Source organism: Oncorhynchus masou, chromosome 15, assembly GCF_036934945.1.
Source record: "Oncorhynchus masou masou isolate Uvic2021 chromosome 15, UVic_Omas_1.1, whole genome shotgun sequence".
NCBI classification, from domain to species: Eukaryota; Metazoa; Chordata; class Actinopteri; order Salmoniformes; family Salmonidae; genus Oncorhynchus; species Oncorhynchus masou.
This window is the reverse complement of record NC_088226.1, coordinates 7,342,196-7,364,959: the sequence shown is the minus strand read 5'-3', so window position 1 is coordinate 7,364,959 and position 22,764 is coordinate 7,342,196. Positions and strand designations below refer to the sequence as shown.

Here is a 22,764-nt window from a genome sequence, read left to right as displayed (position 1 = left end):
GCAAGAACATGTTGAAGACCCTTGTGTTATGTCGATACTGATTATTTGTCGCCACTTTCGTATACACATACCGTGATTGGTCGCCACAAATGGTTTGTTTACATTTCTCCAGTTGTGGCTAGATGAAGTAGACCTACACCACCCTCTAGTGGTCGCGTCGGGGCAACAGTTGTTGACAACGTAGCGTTGTAACTGAGCCCTTTTCCGAACGCGTCGATCATACCAACAGTTGTAACGCAAAACGGTACGCGGCATCATATGGATGTGTGCAACAAAAGTTCAACATTCACCTTCTGCTACCATTTCTGTCAAGTTGTCTATGCCTATAGTTCGATAAATCCAACGTATGCACCACAACTGTCTCTGCAACGCAATGTTGCAAGTAAAACGCAGCGTTCCATCGGAAATGTACTTCTGATGTACCAAAATCCCTGCACTGCCAGTGTGATCGAGGCGTAACCTTGACCTCGTTCTTCTAAACTGCTTGATCATTTCACCCAACCTGCTACGTTTGTTCTCCTCACCTGACACGTTAATTATCCTAACCAGCCATGTTAGTTTGCATAACTTGCTATGTAAACAAACCATCTGTGGCGACAAATCATCAGTATCACCAAACATTCCCTCAATTTATAAAACGTATGAACACAAAATTAATTATGCAGTTGACCAAATTATGCTAGATTTTACTTCTTGGTTAACAGAGAATTCAAAGTACTTCATTAGGGAAGGTTTTGCATTCCTCCCTGGCTGGGGCATAGAGGCATGTGGAAGCACAGACAGACATAGTGTTCTAGTTCTACTCTGTAGAAAAGAGCACATCATCCTCAATCTGACAAGGATCCTGATGATTCACGAGCAGCTGCTGCAGTTCATGTACAATTCCCTTTACTCACTTAAAAATAGCAATTTCAGTTGTAGGTATAACTGGCCTTAAAATGTAAATTATCATGATACACTACAATGGTTTGTTACAATATATACAAGCCTTATTCATTCATTGGTTTGTGTTTAGGAGTCAGAACAACAGCTGTAGTTGAAAGAAGGTGGTGGTGGTACATACCAGTCATATAAGTCTGCTATGCTCAGTCTGCATGTTGACACTGTCATTTTTATTGTCAACATTTCCATACTGTATACAAATACCACAACAGTAGTTTGATTGCAGTTGCCTCAAAATGTTTCTACCGTATACAAATTTCATTCTACAGTCAAAATCTAAACCTTAATACTCAGTAAAATAGCATATATACAAAAGAGCAAGTCATTATGCAATTAAGTGGTAAAACAAACATGAATAATTGTCAAAATATATTATTTTCATGGTACGTTGATGGAAGAGGAACAATGGTGGACTTGGGCCCTGGTTTGTCCTTTTGGGTAAAAACTAGCCTCTGGAGATACTGTATACACACAGAAAACACACACGCCCGCACACATTCCCACACCCACAAGAACATACAGTTAAATCTGAAGATGCTAACAGATATGCCAGAGGTAAAGAAAAGAGTGTTCATTAAAATAGGTTTCAGTAAAAAAAGAAGAAGAAATTAACTAATTTTAAAATACATTTTAAAAACTTGTTGAAACTATTAATATCCACGTTTTCCAATGTCTTGCTGCATAAATAATAGTCTGCATCCCAAGCCACGCTTCTATAATGGGCACTCTCACTCCAAACATTTTACTTCATGGCGAGGACACTCAGTAGACGGGAAAGGAATGTTTCTGTTGGCTTCACAGCCCTGGCATGATGTAGGCAATGTTGTCCAATGTGTTGGACTGAAAGAGAGATAAAAGAAGGAGAGAAATGTTTCAGGCCGGCCTTATGCAACACACTTGCTATCACACAATGTGCTGTCACTACAGCCACATATTTTTACTTTACAGCCCAAGTGGGAGATGAAACCTTTCAGAACAACATTTCAAATAGATGGCAATGTGTGAGTGATTTACCAAGACTTGGCGGGGACATCCGTTGAGCTGGGGGATCTGTGCTGTGAGGCAGGTCAGGGGTCCCAGGGCACACAAGATGGAGTCCAGCAGTACAGAGAGACTGCCTGACACCGCCACCATCCCCTGAGTGAGGTGAGAGCAGAGGCAGTTAGTCTAGTGATCATACACACAAATCTTTGTTCAGTCTTTACTCATATGAATGTGATAATGAGACATTTCTGTTGTAGGTGAAGAGAGTACATTTGGACACAACAGCTAAGTTAAAAGATACAAGGAATAGGTGGTTGGTGTGTGTACCTCTGTCTCCTGTAATCGGTGGCCGATGAGGGACAGGGACTCTCCCAGTAGTTGCAGGTGGGCGGCCGCATCGATGGGGTCGACATCAGGGACCCGTGCTGGTGACAGGGACACACCCACAGACACCCGGTTGGGGGACACCAGCCCTGCTCCCAGCCCCATGCCCTTCATAGAGCCTGAGACGCATACAAATACAACACACGCAGTGACCAACTGACCATGAGTGTCCTGTGGGCTACTGAGAGAGAGATAAAACAGCATAGAGAAAGGACAGGACTACTGATTGACTTGGTATCCCTGTCTAAACTGATAGAGCTGCAAGGCCAATGTGGCTGCAGATGGGCTCTTACTAGGGATGCACCGATATCACATTTTTGGCCGATACAGATATTGGATATTTCCCATGCCCCCCAAAAAACAATAGTAATATTTAACATTTTCGCGGCCTTTTAAGCATTCTAGTACAGTTAAATAGTTAACGCACACATATGGATGCAGCGGTCTAAGGCACTGCATCTCAGTGCAAGAGGCATCACTACAGTCCCTGGTTCAAATCCAGGCTGTATCACATCCGGCTGTGATTGGGAGTCCCATAGTCCCATTTCAACTGTTCTGCCTTATTATTATTCGACCATGCTGGTCATTTATGAACATTTGAACATCTTGGCCATGTTCTGTTATAATCTCTACCCGGCACAGCCAGAAGAGGACTGGCCACCCCACATAGCCTGGTTCCTCTCTAGGTTTCTTCCTAGGTTTTGGCCTTTCTAGGGAGTTTTTCCTAACCACCGTGCTTCTACACCTGCATTGCTTGCTGTTTGGGGTTTTAGGCTGGGTTTCTGTACAGCACTTTGAGATATCAGCTGATGTACAAAGGGCTATATAAATAAATTTGATTTTTTTGATTTGATAGGGCAGCACACAATTGGCCCAGTGTTGTTACATTTCACGTAAACCCTGTTTGTCTGCAGTCCTTGTATCTAGCATTAAGCATGGTGGTGACACAGTAAAGAGGCTCAGAGAGAATGCCACCGAATCGCTTGTTCACAGCCTAAGTTATAACCCCACGGTCGGTGTGGGCAGTTTTGTTGAGCAGATGTTTCAATGCCATGACAGAGGGTATCTGCTGCAGACGCAGTTGATTAGCTTATTTCTCCAGTCAGTTGTTTGAATGGCACTAGGAGTGTGTTCATGTTTTCAAGTTTCAAACATGTTCTCAAGTGCCACTGAAATGGCAGCAGCGGTAAGAGAACGAGCACATTCTTGAGCATGCAATACCGCTTTCCTCAGTAGGAAATCCTCATTGACACACTGTGCTGTCAGACTCAGCATGCTCATGGATGGGGCTGACATCGCTGGTCCAAATGTCAGTTGTGACACACATAGCAAGTAGCATAATGAATTCCATTATCTTGGCGTTAATGGATTTCGCCTTTGAGTTGTCTCCTGAAATGTTATTACCCTTTCAAATGACTGCTCAACTTGAACTTGTTTAGTTGTTGGAAGTGTGCGCTTAGTATTTTTCTGCTTTTGTTCTGTGTAGCTCTGTATTTTTTGTGGCGTCATTAAGTCATCTACTTATATATGTATGCACGTCAGCTTTGAAATCGGTTTTGCACATCGGCATTAAACGAGACATCGGGCCAATGCCGATGTTGGCATTTTTAGCTAATATCGCTCGATTCCGATATGCTCACCGATTTATCGTGCATCCCTAGCTCTTACCTTTGCTTTTGACTCCATCTGTGGAGCTCTTGCGTTTGACTGTGGTGGCCTCAGCTTTGTTCTGCTTGTGCTGCAGGTACTGAGCTTTCTGCTTCCACACCTATGTGTATATAGAAGCAATTTAGGCCATGGACCATGACTCATAGCATAGTGCTGGCAGGCCATTCTTAAATTGATTTCAAATGTTTATCAGAATTATCAATCAAATCTCTTTTTAAATTGTTAATTTCAAGTGAAACTTACCAGTTTGTCTTTTTCTGGGAGCTGTTTCCACACCTCTGCCAACTTTTTGCTCAGCTCCCCAAACACTGCAAACAGTAAAGTCTTTCTTTAGGTTTTGTATAGCATATGTACCACAACCACTAATAGTTACAATCTAATTATAAAAAGGGATAACTCTGCCCACCTAGTCCCGGCTGCTCTGCATTGATGTTGACCCTGTACTCTTTACAGAACACCTGGTACGCTGTTGTGTTCTTCTTCTTAGGCTGAGAAAAAGGAGCAGCAGGAGATGAGCAGAGTATCTATATATAAAGCATTTCACTACACCCGCAATAACATCTGCTAAATCTGTGTATGTGACCAATCAAATTTGATATTTACTGTACATATACATACTGTACAAAATGCAGGAAACACTGTCTAAAAGCCTAAACTACCAATTTGTATTGGTTCTTACCTTATCTTTCTCCTTCTCGTGCTTTTCCCTTTCCCTCTCCTCCTTCTTTTTCTTCTTCTCCATCATTGCTACTTCATTACTTTGATGATGGTGAGTAAGGATGGGAGTAGGGATCGGGGCCCCCATGGCATACATTCCACCAGCTGCAGAGTGATTGGCTGAGCCATGGGTGTGGGTGTGGCCTCTCGATGGGTCCCCTGGAGAAAGCATACAAGGAGCACATATTAGAATGCATAATAAAAGTAACTATTGAAGTGACCAATGTTAAACATCTTTCTGCAATAGGACTAAGGCAGACTAGAGGCAGCGTTCCAAAAGTTTCTAATCACCTCCTGATCCTTTGCTGTGCTTCTTCTCTCTCCCGCCTTTGTCTTTCTCTCTGTCCTTCTCTTTCTCCTTTTTCTTCTTGCTTTTCTTGCTCTTCTTCTTTTTCTTTGACAGATGCTTGTACGAGTCGTCTATCACCAGCTCTCCTGCCTCCAGTTCGCCCCCCGAGGAGGAGCTGTCTCCCCCCATACCCCCACCGTAGTGCCCTGACACACAAGAGAGAGAGGACATAGGGTTCATGCAGGAATCAACATAAATACAGGACAAGTGGTTAAGGGCACATACAAATGAGTTTCTAATAATGTCTCTCGTAGCGATAAATCTAGCCAAAGGCCCTCTTACCTTCCACCTCCACTTCTTTCCCCACAACAGGCAGTGGATCTCGGCTCTGCTGCATCTTCTTGGGGACTTTAGAGAGCTGTTTCCGGTCTCTGTCCTTGTCCTTTTTTATCCCCCCTTTTGAGGATGAGGAGGAGTGGGGAGGGAAGGGAAAGCCCTCTCCTTCGGCCTTCTCCTTAGGCGAGACCATGAGCTTCATCCTCAGCCCATCCGGCTCACGTATGTTCAGGAGATCTCCTTTAGGGGTACCGGTACCACCATGGAACAGAGACGACGACTTGGAGGAGTGCTTTTTGGAAGAGGATGATGAGGACATAGGGCGGGAATGAGAGGAGTGGCTGCCTTTGCTTCCTCCGGTGCTCCCATCACGTTTGCGGTCTTTGGAGGAGTGGGAGGAAGAGAAGGAGGGATAGGAGGGCTTCTTGTGCAGGTGTGGGCTCGGGTCTGAGCCTGTGGCCATAGGGGAGGTGATGGCCTGTAGGAGTCCCATGGCTGTGTCTGTGGGATGGGAGGAAGACGAGGAGGACAGGGAAGGGGAGTGGTCTGACGACTTTCGCTTCTTCTTGTGGGGAGGTGGGCCTGAGCCTTGCTGGTCTGGTAAAGAACATCGTGAAGGGACAGTGAGAACATAATGAATCAGTTCAGCATAAAATTCATGCAAATAATTCAGTATTTTTATTGACAGAGCAGAATTCCTTCCTCTCTTACCTCTGTAATAGTAGTCTTCACTGTGCTTTTTCTTCTTCTTGTGGGAGTCCCCTCCCAATAAGAAAAGTTCTGAGTCCTAAATGAAAAAGTCAGAATTTGACTAAATTTACAACCAACAGAAACTGCAAGGCACTACATTGTGAAACCAGTGTTCTGCTGTTACCTTGGGCCGTTTCTTGGAGGACTTGCGGACCTGTGCAGCAATCTCCTCCTCCTCCCTAAGCAGGTCCTTGTATGATCTCCTCTTCTCTCTCTGACTGCGACCAGCCACAAGCCCCACTTCCCCTTCCATCCCTACCTCTGAGAAAGAGAGAGTTGTAATGCACACTGGGAACATCAGGCATTCCATGACAATTGGAATAATGATGATGATGACTTTTAATAACTCAATTATTGACAGATTTCTTCAAAATAACATAAGAGGCACAAGAGGAAAGAACTGGCACAAATTACCAACTACTCCTTTCTTCTTGATCTCCTCAAAAGCCATGATCTCTCTTTTTTTTCAACAGGGTTGCCCGTCTCTCTGTGTCACTAACAAAAGCAAGATATTAGAACACAGTCATAGGGATATGGAGGAAACATCAGCCAGTATCTCAGCCAATATAACACATACATGCAACTTGTGACTTGGAGCAGTTTTACTGCAAAATACAGGTTATTTACATTTCACTGTGAACTGAAGGATGTCAAAAATAAGAGACAGACAACAATAAAGAAGTATTTTAACACCAAATTGATCAAACTGAGTAAGCCCCTTCAAAAAGCAAGAACTGCCTTGTTACAACTCGCCACCACATATGGGTGATGAGAGGACATTCAATTGCTGTCTCTCCTTAAACTTTGGATAACCGTGTACACTGATAAATAGCATGCTTGAGCCTATAGTAATAATAGATATATTACAAAACAGAAGTGTGTTTAGGCAATTGAAGGATAAATTCCCGCCTACTTTCGAAAAAACACACAAACACACCCCCTTTCATTAGCTGAGAGTCCCTAACTCCCAACATTTGCAACCTCTTCTAATTCGTATTGCTGATTATGTGCTGGGTTATCCGGAAGGTACTGCAATAGCAGTCCGTGGCTTCTGGTGGAGCTAGGCCTATGTCAGTCTAAACGGACAAATAAATAAATGTTCATGCATTTGGTTCATAAATTCTGTTTTAGCATGCTGAGGTGAGAATATGTGAATTTTACTGTCGCAAAGAGAGAAGAAATGTACAATTATATGTAATTTTACTACCTCTACGGATTCACCAATTTACGCGGTTCCAGTCGCCATCTTTGATATCAGTCAACAACGATGCGTGTCGACAGGGGGAGGGACTTGACTGGGATGTAGCGAATCACAACAATGAAATCGTGTACGTTATTGTAGTGCACAATGTCAATTGGCTGGAAATATACATTGCGTCTATTCATTTCAAGATATTGTAGCCAATATGTAACAATTACTTTTCATTTACTAATTCTATGAATGGATAATGATAACTGCATTAACTGACAATGCATATTGATGTTACACTATCTTTTTCTTATAAAGCAGAGGCAACAAATATTTCCAAATATTTTATTAATCCATTAAATCAGATTGTTACAACCATTTACAACAATGACCAAGATTCATTTTTACAGTAAACATTCATGTACAACACATGCAAGGCAACAGAAAAAAAGGCCCGTACACAAAGATGTTGAGAGGAAGACCAACACAACAATCAAGGGTAATGAGTTCATAAAGATTTTTATTATTTACTTTATCACAGTAGTATTAACATTACCCCGCCGTAAACAGAAGAATGTATCCGCAAAGAGAGCCCCCTCTACCTATCCCCCAAATTCTGCTTCTGTAGACTGAGTGATGTGAAGCTGGCCAGCAAGTCAGTTACCTCATCAACCTGAAATAGAAGAGAAGCCATAATTGTCACCTATGAAGGCTCATTCAGTCCTGTAACAAGTAATCAGAATGATACCAAAAAACATGTGCGTGTGTGTGAGAGAGAGTGAGTTAAACACAAATGTGTCTTACCTGTTCTTTGGTGCGTGTGTGCTGCAGCTGTGTTGAGATATGATCCAGTCTCTCTCTGGCCTCACTCTGTCCCATCACATTCAGATACTCCCTCAGCATCTGAATGATCTACAGAGCCATGGAGAGAGAGCATTTCAGACTGCACAAATAAATGTTGGTATACTAATGTTTACATAGTGCTGTTGTAATAAACCCTTACTACCTGTGTGACCTCCCCTCTAAGAGTTTCTATACTCCTTGAGTCTCCTTCCTGCAGGATGTTGAGTTTGGAGCGTGCTAGGTGCAGGGGGGTCCTTCCTGCTCGGTCTAGGGCATCCACACGTGCTCCTGAACAGAAACACAACATTAACAAGTTATCATTAGCAGGTGTACAATATATATGTCCATGTGTGTCCATACAGTATGGCTTCTCACCTCCTCTCAGCAATGTGGTGATTACAGGCACGTGGTTGGTACAGGCCGCTGCATAGACATAGACAGGTGCAGAAGTGGAAAGAATGTGGAAAATATACATTTGTCAGATATGGAAAAGTTCAATCAAAATAAATTGTTCATCTTTTACTTTTCTGCCATTGGGACCTAAAGTAGCAATGTTGTACACCCATGAACTGAATGCTATACTTTCAGTACCATGTGTTGTTCTTACCCAGATGGAGAGGGGTGTTCCCAAGGCCATCCCGCTGATTAGGGTCAGCGCCGTAGCTCAGAAGAAGTTGCACTGGAAGGAAGGGGACAAGTTAATAATTTGTTCACAGTAATGCTGCTGTGATTATTATCAGTTCATAACAATGTCATTACTGTTGAGTAATGAATCAGGAGCCCCTTGCACTTCTCAATTTGACTCACCGATGCTCTCATTGCCATTACAGGAGGAGAAGTGGAGGGCTGTTCTTCCTTTGTCATCTGCTGCACAAGGGTCTATGTCTTCTAGAAGAAGCCTGCGCACTGGATAAAAAAAAGAGACAGAAACGTTAAACACCTGAAAGGGATACAATATATTACTTGGTCTTGTTGAGTCTCACAATAGTTGATGTTCCAATAGTTCTCTTCAGTGCCTACCCGTATCAATGTCGTTGCCATTGGCAGCATCTCGAAACCTCTTCACCGCTAGAGAGAATGAACAAACAAGCCAAAGGTTAGGTAAACATCCGGTAGAATGCTAAACTCTGCTTTGAGTGTTGACATGCCTATCTCCATCTGATGTATTAGGCTAGTATAATGCATACTGATGATACTTTTGTCAAAGTTCAGGAGCCATAGGCAGATGCCTTGCATGACATTCTGTCCCTCCACAGCATTCATACAGCTTTACACTATTCATACAGCTTTACACTATTCATACAGCTTTACACTATTCACACAGCTTTACACCTCATGACTGGGTGTGGAATTCACGGCTCTCTCCATCAACACAATATTTTTCTCCAATGTTGAGTGTGTGGAGTTTCTGTACCATAAATATCTTTTCCAATGGGCCCCACATTTCGCCGGGCTCTCCCTTGTCGCCTCGCTCTACACCCTGTCACCTTCCCGGGTTTGCTGCTCGCCACACCCGCCCCTGACCCAACTCGACTGGGTTCCCATAGCAAGTGGAGGTACCGAAGTTCTTGTTCAGCGGTCTGTCCCGTACGACTCAATCTCACGGTGCCCTCTCCAAAGCCAGTTATCCCAAATCCCTCAGCAGCACCTCCATCCATCCTCTCATCATTTATCTTTAGTTCACCCTCTTTCTCATCCGCTTCTTTTGGTCCAGTTCCCACCGTGCATTCACCCTCGGAGCTTGAACGTTCCTCGTCAGAAGCTGTTGCAACAATTGGACTCCACCCGTCCATGTTCACCGACTCATGTGGAATATTTATTTTGGCGTTTCTCTCTTCAAAATGATCCTCGTTCGCAAGCCAGTAATAGGAGCTACGTAAATAGTCATGTATGTTGATGAACTGACTTGCAACTTTGAATACGTCGTTTATTTACTCCGTTGACATCGCTGGCTCTAGAACATCAGAATCTACAGAATCTATTCTACGCATATTTACCATTGTGGCTCATATGTTCATGCTTTCAATTCAAGATGCGTCCCTGTTACAGGAACCAAAATGTCTCCTGTTTCATTATTTAAATTCTCACGAGAACAAGCAGTAAAAGGCGCTCCTATTGTAAAGAGGAACGTTGACAAGGACTATTACCAATCAGAACCTACGTTGTTCGTTCTCTCGAAACAAAGCACCCACCCCCATGCAAAAGAAGCCAATGAGCAAGCGTGACACGCGGGATGTGTGATGCAGTATTCAATTTCGGGGTTCTACGTGAACTCCTTGGGACCATAACCTTAACCAAACATGGAAACATCTGAGCTTTATGTTATCTCTCTTTAATGTCTTACATCTGTTGCAACAGAAAATAAAGTAAGCAGATAAATAACAGTAGTAGGCCTACACAAATAGTATAAAAAATAAATAATGCATAATTCACAGATCACCATGTAATGAAAACCCAACATCACCCATACTGTTTGTACACACATCCAAATCTAAAGTTTCATAATATAAAACATTCCACAATTTAGTGTAATATATAAATATGATTTAAGATCATTAGTACACATTTTAAATGGCCTTTACAGATTTGATGTTTTTACAAGGAAAGTACTTTTATTCATAGTTGTTTTCATTGGTTTTAACAACATGTACTTTTTAACAAATTTAAACGTAACTTTCAAATGCTGTGTTTTATGCTTTTTTGCCGTTTTTATGTGTATAAATGATGTAAAAAATGTATGAGCTGCTTTTAAAGGAATTGTACCAATAAAACTTTAAAAAAAAAAAAAATATATATATATATATATATATAAATATGATTTAAGGAATAAAATGGAATAAGCAGTCAACTCTCAGAGGAATCGGGATGGTTGTTCAACCAAAATATTTGGAATATACAGTCAAAGTTTGGACACACCTACTCATTGAAGGGTTTTTCTTTATTTTACTATTTTCTACATTGTAGAATAATATTGTAGACATCAAAACTATGAAATAACACATATGGAGTCATGTAGTAACCAAAAAAGTGTTTCAAATATAAAAATAGATTTTAGATTCTTCAAAGTAGCCACCCTTTGCCTTGATGACAGCTTGCACACTCTTGGCATTCTCTCAACCAGCTTCCCGAGGTAGCCACCTGGAATGCTTTTCCAACAGTCTTGAAGGAGTTCCCACATATGCTAAGCACTTGCTGGCTGTTTTTCCTTCACTCTGCGGTCTTACTCATCCCAAACCATCTCAATTGGATTGAGGTCGGGTGATTGTGGAGGCCAAGTCATCTGATGCATTACTCCATCACTCTCCTTCTTGGTCAAATAGCCCTTACACAGCCTGGAGGTGTGTTTTTGGTCATTGTCCTGTTGAAAAACAAATGATGGTCCCACTAAGCGCAAACCAGATGGGATGGCGTATCGCTGCAAAATGCTGTGGTAGCTATGCTGGTAAGTGAATTGAAATCTTGAATTCAAAATAAATCACAGACAGTGTTACCAGCAAAGCACCCCCACACCATCATACCTCCTCCTCCATGGTGGGAACCACACATGTGGGGATCATCCGTTCACCTACTCTGCGTCTCACTAAGACACGGCAGTTGGAACCAAAAATCTCAAATTTGGACTCATCAGACGAAAGGACAGATTTCCACTGGTCTAATGTCCATTGCTCATGTTCCTTGGTCCAAGCAAGTCTCTTATTCCTATTGGTGTCCTTTAGTAGTAGTTTCTTTGCATCAATTCGACAATGGCCTGATTTACGCAGTCTCCTCTGAACAGTTGATGTTGAGATGTGTCTGTTACTTGAACTCTGTTGAAGCATTTATTTCGGCTGCAATCTGAGGTGCAGTTAATTGCGATTTCTGAGGATGGTAACTCTAATTAACTTATCCTCTGCAGCAGAGGTAACTCTGGGTCTTCCTTTCCTGTGGCAGTCCTCTTGAGAGCCAGTTTCATTATAGCTCTTGGGTTTTGCAACTGCACTTGAAGAAACTTTCAAAGTTCTTGAAATGTTCCACATTGACTGACCTTCATGTCTTAAAGTAATGATGGACTATCATTTGCTTATTTGACTTGTTCTTGCCATAATATGGACTTGGTCTTTGACCAAATCGGGATATCTTCTATACCAACCCTACCCTGTCACAACATAACTGATTGGCTCAAACGCATTAAGAAGCAAAGAAATTCCTCAAATTAACTTTTAACAAGGCACACCTGTTAATTGAAATGCATACCGGTGACTACCTCATGAAGCTGGTTGAGAGAATGCCAAGAGTGTGCAAAGCTGTCATCAAGGCAAAGGGTGGCTACTTTGAAGAATCTCAAATTTATATTTATATATTTAGATATATTTAGATTTGTTTAAAACTTTTTTTGGTTATTACATGATTCCATATGTTATTTCATAGTTTTGATGTCTTCACTATTATTCTACAATTTAGAAAATAGTAAAAATAAAGAAAAAATGAGTAGGTGTGTCCAAACTTTTGACTGGTACTGTATATACAAACTGAGTGTACACAACTTTAAGAACACCTGCTCTTTCCATGACACACTTATTGGTGTCACTTGTCAAACCCACTTTAATCAGTGTAGATGAAGGGGCGGAGGATTTGTAAGCATTGAGACAAGCATTGTGTATGTGTGCCATTCAGAGGGTAAATGGGCAAGACAAAAGATTTAAGTGCCTTTGAACAGGGTATGGTAGTAGGTGCCAGACACACCAGTTTGTGTCAATAACTGCAACACTGCTGGGTTTTTCACACTCAACAGTTTCCTGTGTGTTTCAAGAATGGTCCACCACCCAAAATATACCTAGCCAGCTTGACACAACTGCGGGAAGCATTAGAGTTAATATTGGCCAGCATCCCTGTGGAACGCTTTCGACACCTTGTAGAGTCCATGCCCCGAAAAATTGAGGCTGCCCTGGAGGCAAAAGAGGGAGGGGAGGGGGTGCAACTCAATATTAGGAAGGTGTTCTTAATGTTTTGTAGACTTTGTATATACTGTAGATATTCATGGACATTATAATGAGAGGTAGAGAATGTCTTGGGACATCAAAACTGTCATAGGCTTAGTTTTGGGATCCTTGGGTAAACAATCAGAAGTCGAGGTTTATTGCAGAGGACACTGAGGCTCCAGCTCGTGTAAGGTAATCAGGGAACGCTGGGTCTGTGTCTGGGGATGCAGAGTCCTGTCCTCCAAGCATTAGCCCAGCTTCATGGGCATGCTGCCACAGCTGACGATTCCTAACAACCCCATGCTTCCTCAGGTATCCCTGACGACAAAACAGGGGTGGCTTTCGATTGGTAAGGGAAAAGCGGAAACATGACTCTGTGGGGAAAAGAAACTAGTTCAGTTTTACACATGGTAAAACAGTAATCAAGTAATAAAATGTCTCAACTGAGTGGGCAGAACCGTAATAAAACAGTAATAACACAGATCCTGTATGAAAGTATGTCACAAGTGAACAAACAAGTCGTGTGTGATATAAATAGATGAGTAGGAGGTACTGTATATGGAAATATAAAGGACATATCCTAAGGGCATATCTACCCTAGTATAATAAGTTGTTGTAATGAGGGATCAGGTAAGGACATGCACTACCTGCATAGAAGGCCCTGAGGTCAGTGTGGAGACAGTGTTCCAGGAAGCGCCTCAGTGGCTGGCTGTGGGAGATGGGCCCATCCCACTCAGTCAAGAAGTCCTCGATCATGTGATGCACTGCCTTGGGCCGTGGCAGTGGCCAGCCAATAGGACGGTGTCTCATGTCCCTCTCTGTTTAGGATGGCAGATAAATGAAAGAATAACATGTATTTGTTTTTACATACATGCGTAGGTTTGAGTGCTGACGTCATACCACAAAGATGCCTTGTACTATACACATATATACTCTTCATTTGAATGTCATTACTTAAGTTAGTCTTCAACACAACCATAAGGTCAAACTGTTTTGTACTCTTCATAAAGATTCTAACATTCTCAGACTCACCAGTGGGAAGTTTGTCGTAGTAATATAGAACAGGGTGGAGGAAGTTGGACCTCCAGGCACGGGTCCACTCTGACTCTGCCCTGCCAGGGCCCAGTGAGTCTGTGCGGTTCAGCCCGTACTGTAAAACCAGAACCAGCAGCCCATGCTTGGAGAGCTGGTGGCCAGACAGAGAAGAGAACTGGGGCAGGGCCTGGAGGGGAAACTCCTCCAGGTACTCACAGTGAGAGCTGACAGGAAAGGAGAAGATTATTCTAAATTAAAATGGTTCACAAATGGATGAATTTAGGATGCATTTACACAGGCAATCCCAATTCTGACCTTTTTTTACACTAATTGGTATTTTTACCAATCATATTAGATCTTTTCACATCAGATCGTTTTCAGGGCTGCTCAGATTGGTCAAAATACAGATATAAAAATATCCTAATTTGTCTGCCTGTGTAAACACAGCCTGAGTGAACATAAATTGGGATATCTATAGGCAATCAATCAATGAGAGATTCATTGGTAGAGAAAGGTACATTTCCATGAGGGACAATAATCATGACAAAAAATGTGCACAGTGGTTCAGCACTACTTACCCTCTTAGTAAAATGATGTCTCCAAGTACCCCAAACATTTGGTATGGTCCGGAGGCCTCATTGACCCTCCTCAACAGCCAGGACTGCAGCTGACTGATTGACAGTTTGATTGATGGCCAGGAGTTGCTATGGTAACGCAGCTCAAGGACTCTATGTACAGCACGCACTAGGGTGGAACACATAACAAAGTTACAACAACAAATAGTCAAAAAACACACATTTTGTCTATAAAAACATAACTTTATTGACAAATTTGTAATTTCAAAGTTACTAACTAAGTCAAATTTACTCTGTCTACGTTGTAATACCAGCAGTTTGAATGGTTACCTGTGTATCGGAAGCCATGGACGAACCCCCCTGCAGAAGAGCGATAGTCTCTTGAGTGGGCAGCCGTCCCCAGGACAAAAAGGTCTGGGGTTCCCCGCCCCTCGTACCAGGCTGTCACCCCTGGCAACCGCCCCCTGGCACCCTCACTGCTTGGTGGGCGGGCAGAGCTGGAGAGATTAACGGTATCATTAGGACAGGCTGACATTATCTGACTGAAATAGCATGGCTTTTCCAATGAAAATGATAAAACAGAAGATCCACCACTTCCATAGAAAACAATAACTTTAACAGAACTCTTTTTGCATTATGTAAAGACATGCCACTGTAAAGTATTCATTTACATACCCATCAAAGATGCTGAAGTTGAACCGGAACCCCAGGCAGCGGATCACACGATCATATGGCTGGCGGAGAGAAAAGTTGTCATTGTGGTACACAGGCAGGTTTGTCGCTGTGACCTTTGAACTGTTCTTCCCATCCGAACTGTCCAGAAGCTCAGATAAAGTAAGGAACAGCTTGCCACGCTTTTCCTTCCCACTGGATCTGCACTTCTTCTTTCTGCCTGAGCGCTTCTTTTCATCCCCTCCATTTCTGACGATAGCAATGTCCTCAAGGCCTCCCTCCACCAGCCCATCAAGGGACTTTAGCTGGTACGTGTCTAGCAGCTCATTGTTCACAGCTCTGTGGAAGAGAGAAAATAGGTCACTTTGATATGAACAGATTATGCTAAGGGAATAGCAACATACTCTGATCTAAAACACTAATGCAGGAGTGCTAAATCAGTGAAACAAAAGAAAGAACATTTGGTAGGAGAGGACAATATGGGAGACAAAACCTGATGATGCCTCTCAGTACCTAAGGTCTCCGACGTAGTGTGTCTGCCAGGCTAGGCGGACCGGGCTCGGGCTGTAGAGATGGATCCGGCTGGCCCGACCCAGGATGCTCTGAGCTGTTTCAAATGCTGAGTTCCCCTTACCCAGGATCAATACGGCCTGGTCCTTATACTCCTCTGGGTCCACAGGGATGGACTCATAGCCCTCCACCAGGTCTGAGCCCTCAAACTGGACCTTCTGAGGATCCCACAGTCCTGTGGACACCAGGAGGACTCTGTGGGTAAGAAAGAAAGAGAGAGAGAATCATCTCTTTAATGGTATGCATAGTGGAGAATGTTTCCATATTTCCATCCTTTTACATTAGATATGTGTATAGATAGAACACAGTACCTGCATGTATAGTCCAGTCCACGCTGGTCAGTCAGAATGTATCCCCTGCCTCTAGGTGATTCAGACTCCGAGGCCCTGATCTTCCCGATGTCCACCCCATACTGGACCTTCAGCCCCAGCTCCTTCACATACATGGAGAGGTAGCGGGGGAATGAGTCTGCGTCTGGGTAGAGCTCCCGGCTGACTCGCTGAAGCAGCAGGTCGGGCCTGTCACTCAGGAGGGAGTTCCAATCGTGACGAAGGTTGAACTCGCGGTTCCGCCTTCCTGTGTAGATCTTGTTGATGCTGATGAGTTTCCTGTGTCGAGGGTATCTTTAAAGGGAGAAAAAAGACATCCATGAGATACAACACATGTTCATGTACATGGTGTAGATCAGGACATATTTCTATGAGCAGGGCAATAGAGAAAGTTGCATCATTGTTGCACTGTTACAAAATACTTTGCTGAGTTGGAAAATTGATTCAGCAAGTGCAATACCCGATATAGTCGACACCCATTACTACAGAGGCACTCACATATTGAAGAAGCTCCCTGGCCCCGAGTTCCTCTCCAAGATGATGTAATCTCTCTGACTCTTGGAGAGAAAGTGACCCATCTGAAGGCCAGCAGGCCCGGCACCAAGCACACAGTAGTCATGGTGACGGGTGCTGTTGTGACTGTAGTAGTCATCAGGAAAACATTGGACCAGGGCGACCAGGAGGGCTAGGAGAAGAAGGATAGGGGAATCCATGACCTATGAACGAGTAAAAGGCAATGAAGGCATTTAGTGGGAGAGTGAGTTTAGTGGAGGTCATTGCAATACCCTGGTGACGATAATCAACGGCAAATTTAAGTTTTGAAAGCTGCAATCTGAAAATATCCACTGAGCAGCAACCATATTATTGCCAAAGTCATGCAACTCTTTTCCATGGCTTTACCAACATAAGAAGGTCAATTGAAAGGAAATATCAGATAGCATTGTTCAAGTGAGTGGTAGAACAGAGACAGTACGACAATAGCGGGCCTTCATGGGGTGTATCCCCGTGCTTGCCTTGAAACTCTGGCCCGACATCATAACTCGACATGAGGGTATGCAGCTGTACTGGTTGAGAAGCGCTCCACGAACACAAAATACACAGCATATCTATTAAAGTAGGATGTTTTACCTTTCACTGCAGTGGTTCCCTCTCATCTAATCCCATATAATTTTGCATTTGGTCTGTAAATAAAACTCTCCAACAACCTATAGTCGGGATTTCATAACGGAGCAACATCCCTTGATACGACACTCCAGCATACCACAGTATTCTGACCAATAAACGCTGCTCTATTCTGGCCAATAAGAGCTTGTGTGTAAAATAGAGGGCGTGATAAAACTTAAAGTGATGGACAAGAAATGTTCCATACTTTTTAGTAGCAAAAGTAACACATTTGACCTTCTTTATTACAATGTTATAAACTTTGTAACGTTGCAATTTGTGAGATTTTGCGATAATTGTAGTAGTTTGATATTTTGTTAGTGAAATACATACTAATCATCATCAAATGTTAATTAAGTGAAACATAGCATGCATATTATTATAATATCATAAACACAATTAACTATTCATAAAATTCTCATGCCTAGAAATTGCTCTTATGTTTGCCTTCTGCAACTGCAACATACATTTCTTTTGAGTCATGGTTTCCCCCTTCTCTATTTTGTTGAGACCTGTTGAATCAGGTTATCTATAGATTGGTAATAGATCAATAGATAAATAATAGACAAATGTATGGTAAATCATACAAATTGAATGTTGAACACAAGAGTTTACAATGTAATCCCCTGAAATGAATTTTGACCTGCAGTTAGTCATTTGTGGCTGAAACTTTGTACCAGATCCTCAAAAGGTTCTACAGCTGCAACACTGGTTGCATCACTGCCTGGTATGGCAACTGCTCGGCCTCCAACCGCAAGGCATTACAAAGGGTAGTGCGTACGGCCATGTACATCACTGGGGCTAAGCTGCCTGCCATCCAGGACCTTTACACCAGGCGGTGTCAGAGGAAGGCCCTAAAAATTGTCAAAGACCCCAAGCCACCCGAAGTCTAGGACAAAAAGGCTTCTCAAACAGTTTTTAACCCCAAGCCATAAGACTTTTGTACAGGTAATCACATGGCTACCCAGACTATTTGCATTGTGTGCCCACCCCAACTACTCTTTTGCATTGCTGCTACTCTCTGTTCATCATATATAAGCATAGTCACTTTAACTATACATTCATGTACATACTACCTCAATTAGCCCGACCAACCAGTGCCCCAGCACATTGGCTAACCGGGCTATCTGCATTGTGACCTGCCACCCGCCAACCCCTCTTTTACGCTACTGCTACTCTCTGTTCATCAAATTTGCATAGTAACTTTAACCATATCCGCATGTACATACTACCTCAATCAGCCAGACTAACTGGTGCCTGTATATAGCCTCGCTACTGTACATAGCCTCGCTACTGTTATTTTTCACTGTCTTTTTACTGTTATTTTTTTTTCTTTACTTACCTATTGTTCACCTAATACCTTAATTTGTATTTTTTAGAAATTGCACTGTTGGTTAGAGCCTGTTAGAAAGAATTTCACTGTAAGGTCTACTACACCTGTTGTATTCGGTGCACGTGACAAATAAACTTTGATTTGATTTGATTAATCTTCAGAAAACTAAAAGGTACATACACTGAGAGCACAACACATTAGAAACATGACATTCCAGGTGAAAGCTATGATCACTTATTGATATTACCTGTTAAATCCACTTCAATCCATGGAGATGAAGGGGAGGAGACAGGTTAAAGAAGGATTTTCAAGCCTTGAGACAATTGAGACGTTCGTTGTTTATGTATGCCATTCAGAGAGTGAATGGGCAAGATAAAAGTTTTAAGTGCCTTTGAACAGGTTATGGTAGTAAGTGCCAGGCGCACTGGTTTGAGTGTGTCAAGAACTGCAACGCTGCTGGGTTTTTCACACTCAACAGTTTCCTGTGTGTTTCAAGAAGGGTCCTCCACCCAAAGGACATCCAGCCAACTTGACACAACTGTGGGAAGCATTGGAATCAACATGGGCCAGAATCCCTGTGGAACGCTTTCAATACCTTGTAGAGTCAACATGGGCCAGAATCCCTGTGGAACGCTTTCAACACCTTGTAGAGTCAACATGGGCCAGCATCCCTGTGGAACGCTTTCAACACCTTGTAGAGTCAACATGGGCCAGCATCCCTGTGGAACGCTTTCAACACCTTGTAGAGTCAACATGGGCCAGAATCCCTGTGGAACGCTTTCAACACCTTGTAGTGTCAACATGGGCCAGAATCCCTGTGGAACGCTTTCAACACCTTGTAGAGTCAACATGGGCCAGAATCCCTGTGGAACGCTTTCAACACCTTGTAGAGTCAACATGGGCCAGAATCCCTGTGGAACGCTTTCAACACCTTGTCGAGTAAACATGGGCCAGAATCCCTGTGGAACGCTTTCAACACCTTGTCGAGTAAACATGGGCCAGAATCCCTGTGGAACGCTTTCAACACCTTGTAGAATTGAGGCTGTTCTGAGGGCAAAAGGGGGTGCAACTCAATATTAGGAAGGTGTTCCTAATATTTTGAACACTCAGTGTTTATAACTTTGTTCTCACCTGTAGTCAACATACTCTCCCTCAATAGCAGAAGGAACACATTCACTTACTGTAGTTCATGTGACTCTGTGTTTAATGATTTCTACCATTCCATCTGCTCACTCATGCTCTCCCCTCACTGGTAAATCTGCCCTGTCATGTTAAGCTTCAGGATAAGGGAAATTAGTCAACACTCACTTCCCATTTGATTTAGCTGACAAGCATTGGGAGAGAATGAGAGGGAGTCAAATATAAAGACAGGGACACAGCAACTCTAAACTCGGTTGAGAAGGAGGCAGCTTTTGTTTACCAGCTGTATAACAAGACATCAACAAGGAAATACCCCCAGGTAAATTATCAACTCTTTCACTGACTTGTTTTTTAATAAACTGGAACAGTTGGTCAGATTTGGGTAATAATGTTATAACCACCATGTAAAAGATTCTGGATTACAGACATGGAGACAGTCAACTCGACACGGAAAGTTGATATGCAGAATCCTGGCAGGTACAGTCATTTTGTAATGAATGGTCGATATGTTTACTAGATTATTGTATTTCAGACCAGGTCAGGGCTAATATATGGTAAAGTAAAGGTATTGAACATACAGAACACAATTACTAAGTGCAAACTCTGTGCTCACATTGACTGTACTCGGGTAAATCAGGATGTCCTCCTAATGTTCTCCATCTCTCCTCAGGGATTTGTCAGAACAGATAAAAGCAGTGACTAAAGAGATCCATGTCAGGGCAGAAAACACCCAACTGATGCTGAGCTATCAGAAGGGACAGATAACTCTTCCGCAGTACAAGGTGAGAAAAGCCAATCGGAGAGTATATTAAAAACCACTTGCCAAAATAATTGAGGGGTTTTCATATTATGAACGGCCTAGAATGCCTTTTGTTTAACTTTCAACATAGTCATGGAAAATGAGCACTCACTGTGTACTAAGTATTAATCTGTAACCCCTCTTTTCCATGGCAGCTTCTTCTGTGTTCCCTCTACGAGATCTAAAAAGCACTGGAAGAGGAGATGGACAGAAATGCTTCCCACCCAGGTGTCGCACCAATATACTTCCCCCAGGAACTGGCCCGACTGGAGACACTAGAGAGATCTGGAACACTTCTTTGGACAGGAGTGGCAAAAGAGAGTCATCATTCCTGCTGCAACACACAGATATACACAGAGACTTTGCAAGGTACAGGCTGTAGACATACCAACATGCAGGGTAGGCACACTATCTTAATTGTGTACCTGCTTAGTAATAACAATTTATTTGTTTCCCTCTTCAGATTGGTGAAGGCAATCCTGAATTGCTGGTGGCCCACGCCTATACCCGTTACCTAGGTGACCTGTCAGGAGGACAAGTTTTGGGGAAGATTACCCAGAAGTCAATTGGGTTAAGCAGCGGAGAGGGACTGTCGTTTTTCTCCTTCCCTGGAGTGTCAAGCCCTAACCGCTTCAAGCAGCTGTACAGGAGCAGAATGAACAGCATCGAGCTGACCAAGGAGAGGGAGGGGGTGCTGGAGGAGGCTATAATGGCCTTCGACCTCAACATCCAGGTGAGTGAAAGAGAAGAGGGTGGAAGCAAACTGGGTAAGAATATAGGTTATGGGAACTAATACAGTAATGAAAAGTCACTATGAAAAGTTCTACAGCTGTACCATTGAGAGCATCTTGACTGGCTGCATCACTGCTTGGTATGTCAACTGCACTGCCCTTGATCGCATGGCGCTACAGAAGTTGGTGCAGACAGCCCAGTACGTCACTGAGCCCGAGTTCCCTGCCATTCAGGACCTCTATATCAGGCGGTGTCAAAGGAGGGCCTTTAAAATCGTTGAAGACTCCAGCCTCCCAAGTCATATACAGTTCTCTCTGCTTCTGCACTGCAAGCGGTACCGGTGCATCAAGTCTGCCATCAACAGGCTCCTGAACAGATTCTATCTCCAAGCCATAAGAGTGCTAAATAGCTAACTAAATAGCTAGAGTTGACCCTTGTATTTTATTTTTGCACTGTCTGTATGCACACTCCAACAGACACAAACACTCACTCCATAATTTGCTCTCACACAAATAATATGCACATACATTTATACTGACTCTACACAGACACACACTCACATACTATCATCATACACACTGCTGCTACTCTGTTTATCATATATCCCTATGCATATCTACCGATATCACTCTAGTATCCACATTTTAAATATGGTTCTGGAACTGACTGTCCCTGTATATAGTATGCTTTCTAGTGTTCTTATTTTTCTCATGTTTTTGTTGTACTTTATTTTTAGTATTACATTCTTATTTATTACTGCACTGTTGGGTTTAGAGCTTACAAGAAAGGCTTTTTTCACTGTACTTGTGCACGTGACATTAAAACTAGCTAAACATGACTGAAGAGGAAGTGAAACTGGGAAGGTCTAGTGAACGATGCAGTGTAAACGTGTTACTGGGTGCCATAGCATATTGCTGATGATTGTGTACGTCTTGTTCAATGAAGACATCCTGTGTTATTTCTCGTACAGGTCTTTGATGATCTACAGAAAATGTTAAGTGTCACAAAGTAAGCTTATGGTAAAGTACAAGCTCATATGCTGATTGGAAATGTGTGATCTTTCACCTTCCTTTTGTGTTCTAGAAAGGTATTACTTTGCTTTTGCAGGGGACCAAGAAAAGGCCGAGACTTTTGCAGGGGACCAGCTACCATCCCCTCTTTGTCCATCGTGCAGTTGTCACTGGGTGTTTGTGTTGCTTTAGCAAGTCGGAATGGGTATCTATGTATTCTAAAGCCTTGAAATAGGTCCTTAAATGTGTATTTTTATGTAGTTGACAGAATCACTTTACTAGTCATAACCACCTAAGGATGTGTGCACTTACAGCACTTTGTCACGACTACTTTTTTTAAAACACCTA

At 42.7% G+C, this 22,764-nt stretch overlaps 3 protein-coding genes and 1 pseudogene across 5 annotated transcripts; 1 reads left to right on the top strand and 3 right to left on the bottom strand.

Moving 5' to 3' along the window:
- Positions 1-699: 699 nt before the first annotated feature.
- LOC135555451 (HMG box-containing protein 4-like) lies at positions 700-7,352 on the bottom strand. The gene is made up of 13 exons (XM_064987890.1): positions 7,278-7,352; positions 6,485-6,565; positions 6,195-6,331; positions 6,032-6,107; positions 5,327-5,917; positions 4,987-5,190; positions 4,658-4,854; positions 4,385-4,466; positions 4,222-4,286; positions 3,979-4,078; positions 2,254-2,429; positions 1,957-2,079; positions 700-1,782 (listed from the first exon to the last, which is right to left on the bottom strand). The coding sequence occupies exons 2-13, from the start codon at positions 6,519-6,521 to the stop codon at positions 1,738-1,740; spliced, it is 1,833 nt and encodes a 610-aa protein (XP_064843962.1). The 5' UTR covers positions 6,522-6,565; positions 7,278-7,352; the 3' UTR covers positions 700-1,737.
- Positions 7,353-7,590: 238 nt separating this feature from the next.
- Positions 7,591-10,171, bottom strand: LOC135555450 (ankyrin repeat domain-containing protein 54). 2 transcript variants are annotated; one of them, XM_064987889.1, is made up of 8 exons: positions 10,100-10,171; positions 9,123-9,170; positions 8,910-9,008; positions 8,710-8,781; positions 8,478-8,525; positions 8,266-8,390; positions 8,064-8,171; positions 7,591-7,932 (listed from the first exon to the last, which is right to left on the bottom strand). In XM_064987889.1, the coding sequence occupies exons 1-8, from the start codon at positions 10,110-10,112 to the stop codon at positions 7,858-7,860; spliced, it is 588 nt and encodes a 195-aa protein (XP_064843961.1). In that variant the 5' UTR covers positions 10,113-10,171; the 3' UTR covers positions 7,591-7,857. The 2 variants fall into 2 exon arrangements, with proteins under 2 accessions (XP_064843961.1, XP_064843960.1); XM_064987888.1 differs by having other exon boundaries at positions 9,517-10,170.
- A 242-nt stretch (positions 10,172-10,413) lies between these two features.
- LOC135555449 (FAD-dependent oxidoreductase domain-containing protein 2-like) lies at positions 10,414-17,502 on the bottom strand. Of its 2 annotated transcripts, none has more exons than XM_064987885.1 (10): positions 17,370-17,502; positions 16,740-16,957; positions 16,224-16,535; positions 15,856-16,107; positions 15,346-15,681; positions 15,001-15,167; positions 14,674-14,839; positions 14,093-14,319; positions 13,708-13,878; positions 10,414-13,434 (listed from the first exon to the last, which is right to left on the bottom strand). In XM_064987885.1, the coding sequence occupies exons 2-10, from the start codon at positions 16,952-16,954 to the stop codon at positions 13,202-13,204; spliced, it is 2,079 nt and encodes a 692-aa protein (XP_064843957.1). In that variant the 5' UTR covers positions 16,955-16,957; positions 17,370-17,502; the 3' UTR covers positions 10,414-13,201. The 2 variants fall into 2 exon arrangements, with proteins under 2 accessions (XP_064843957.1, XP_064843959.1); XM_064987887.1 differs by having other exon boundaries at positions 16,740-16,926.
- A 2,619-nt stretch (positions 17,503-20,121) lies between these two features.
- LOC135555448 (heme oxygenase-like) lies at positions 20,122-22,529 on the top strand (annotated as a pseudogene).
- Positions 22,530-22,764: the final 235 nt, after the last annotated feature.

What these genes read in the sequence shown, in the direction of transcription:
- LOC135555451 (XM_064987890.1), bottom strand. Translation starts at nt 6,521, where the DNA reads ATGGCTTTTGAGGAGATCAAGAAGAAAGGAGTAGTTG. An exon ending in CAAGAAGAAAGGAGTAGTTG is followed by an intron (nt 6,332 to 6,484) that starts GTAATTTGTGCC and finishes TCTCTTTCTCAG; the next exon opens with AGGTAGGGATGGAAGGGGAA. An exon ending in GATGTCCCCGCCAAGTCTTG is followed by an intron (nt 1,783 to 1,956) that starts GTAAATCACTCA and finishes TCTCTCTTTCAG; the next exon opens with TCCAACACATTGGACAACAT.
- LOC135555450 (XM_064987888.1), bottom strand. Translation starts at nt 9,895, where the DNA reads ATGGACGGGTGGAGTCCAATTGTTGCAACAGCTTCTGACGAGGAACGT. An exon ending in TTAGAGGGGAGGTCACACAG is followed by an intron (nt 8,172 to 8,265) that starts GTAGTAAGGGTT and finishes ATGGCTCTGTAG; the next exon opens with ATCATTCAGATGCTGAGGGA. An exon ending in ACACACGCACCAAAGAACAG is followed by an intron (nt 7,933 to 8,063) that starts GTAAGACACATT and finishes CTTCTATTTCAG; the next exon opens with GTTGATGAGGTAACTGACTT.
- LOC135555449 (XM_064987885.1), bottom strand. Translation starts at nt 16,954, where the DNA reads ATGGATTCCCCTATCCTTCTTCTCCTAGCCCTCCTGGTCGCCCTGGTC. An exon ending in GGACTGGACTATACATGCAG is followed by an intron (nt 16,108 to 16,223) that starts GTACTGTGTTCT and finishes TCTTACCCACAG; the next exon opens with AGTCCTCCTGGTGTCCACAG. An exon ending in GACATCATTTTACTAAGAGG is followed by an intron (nt 14,320 to 14,673) that starts GTAAGTAGTGCT and finishes CTTTCCTGTCAG; the next exon opens with CTCTCACTGTGAGTACCTGG.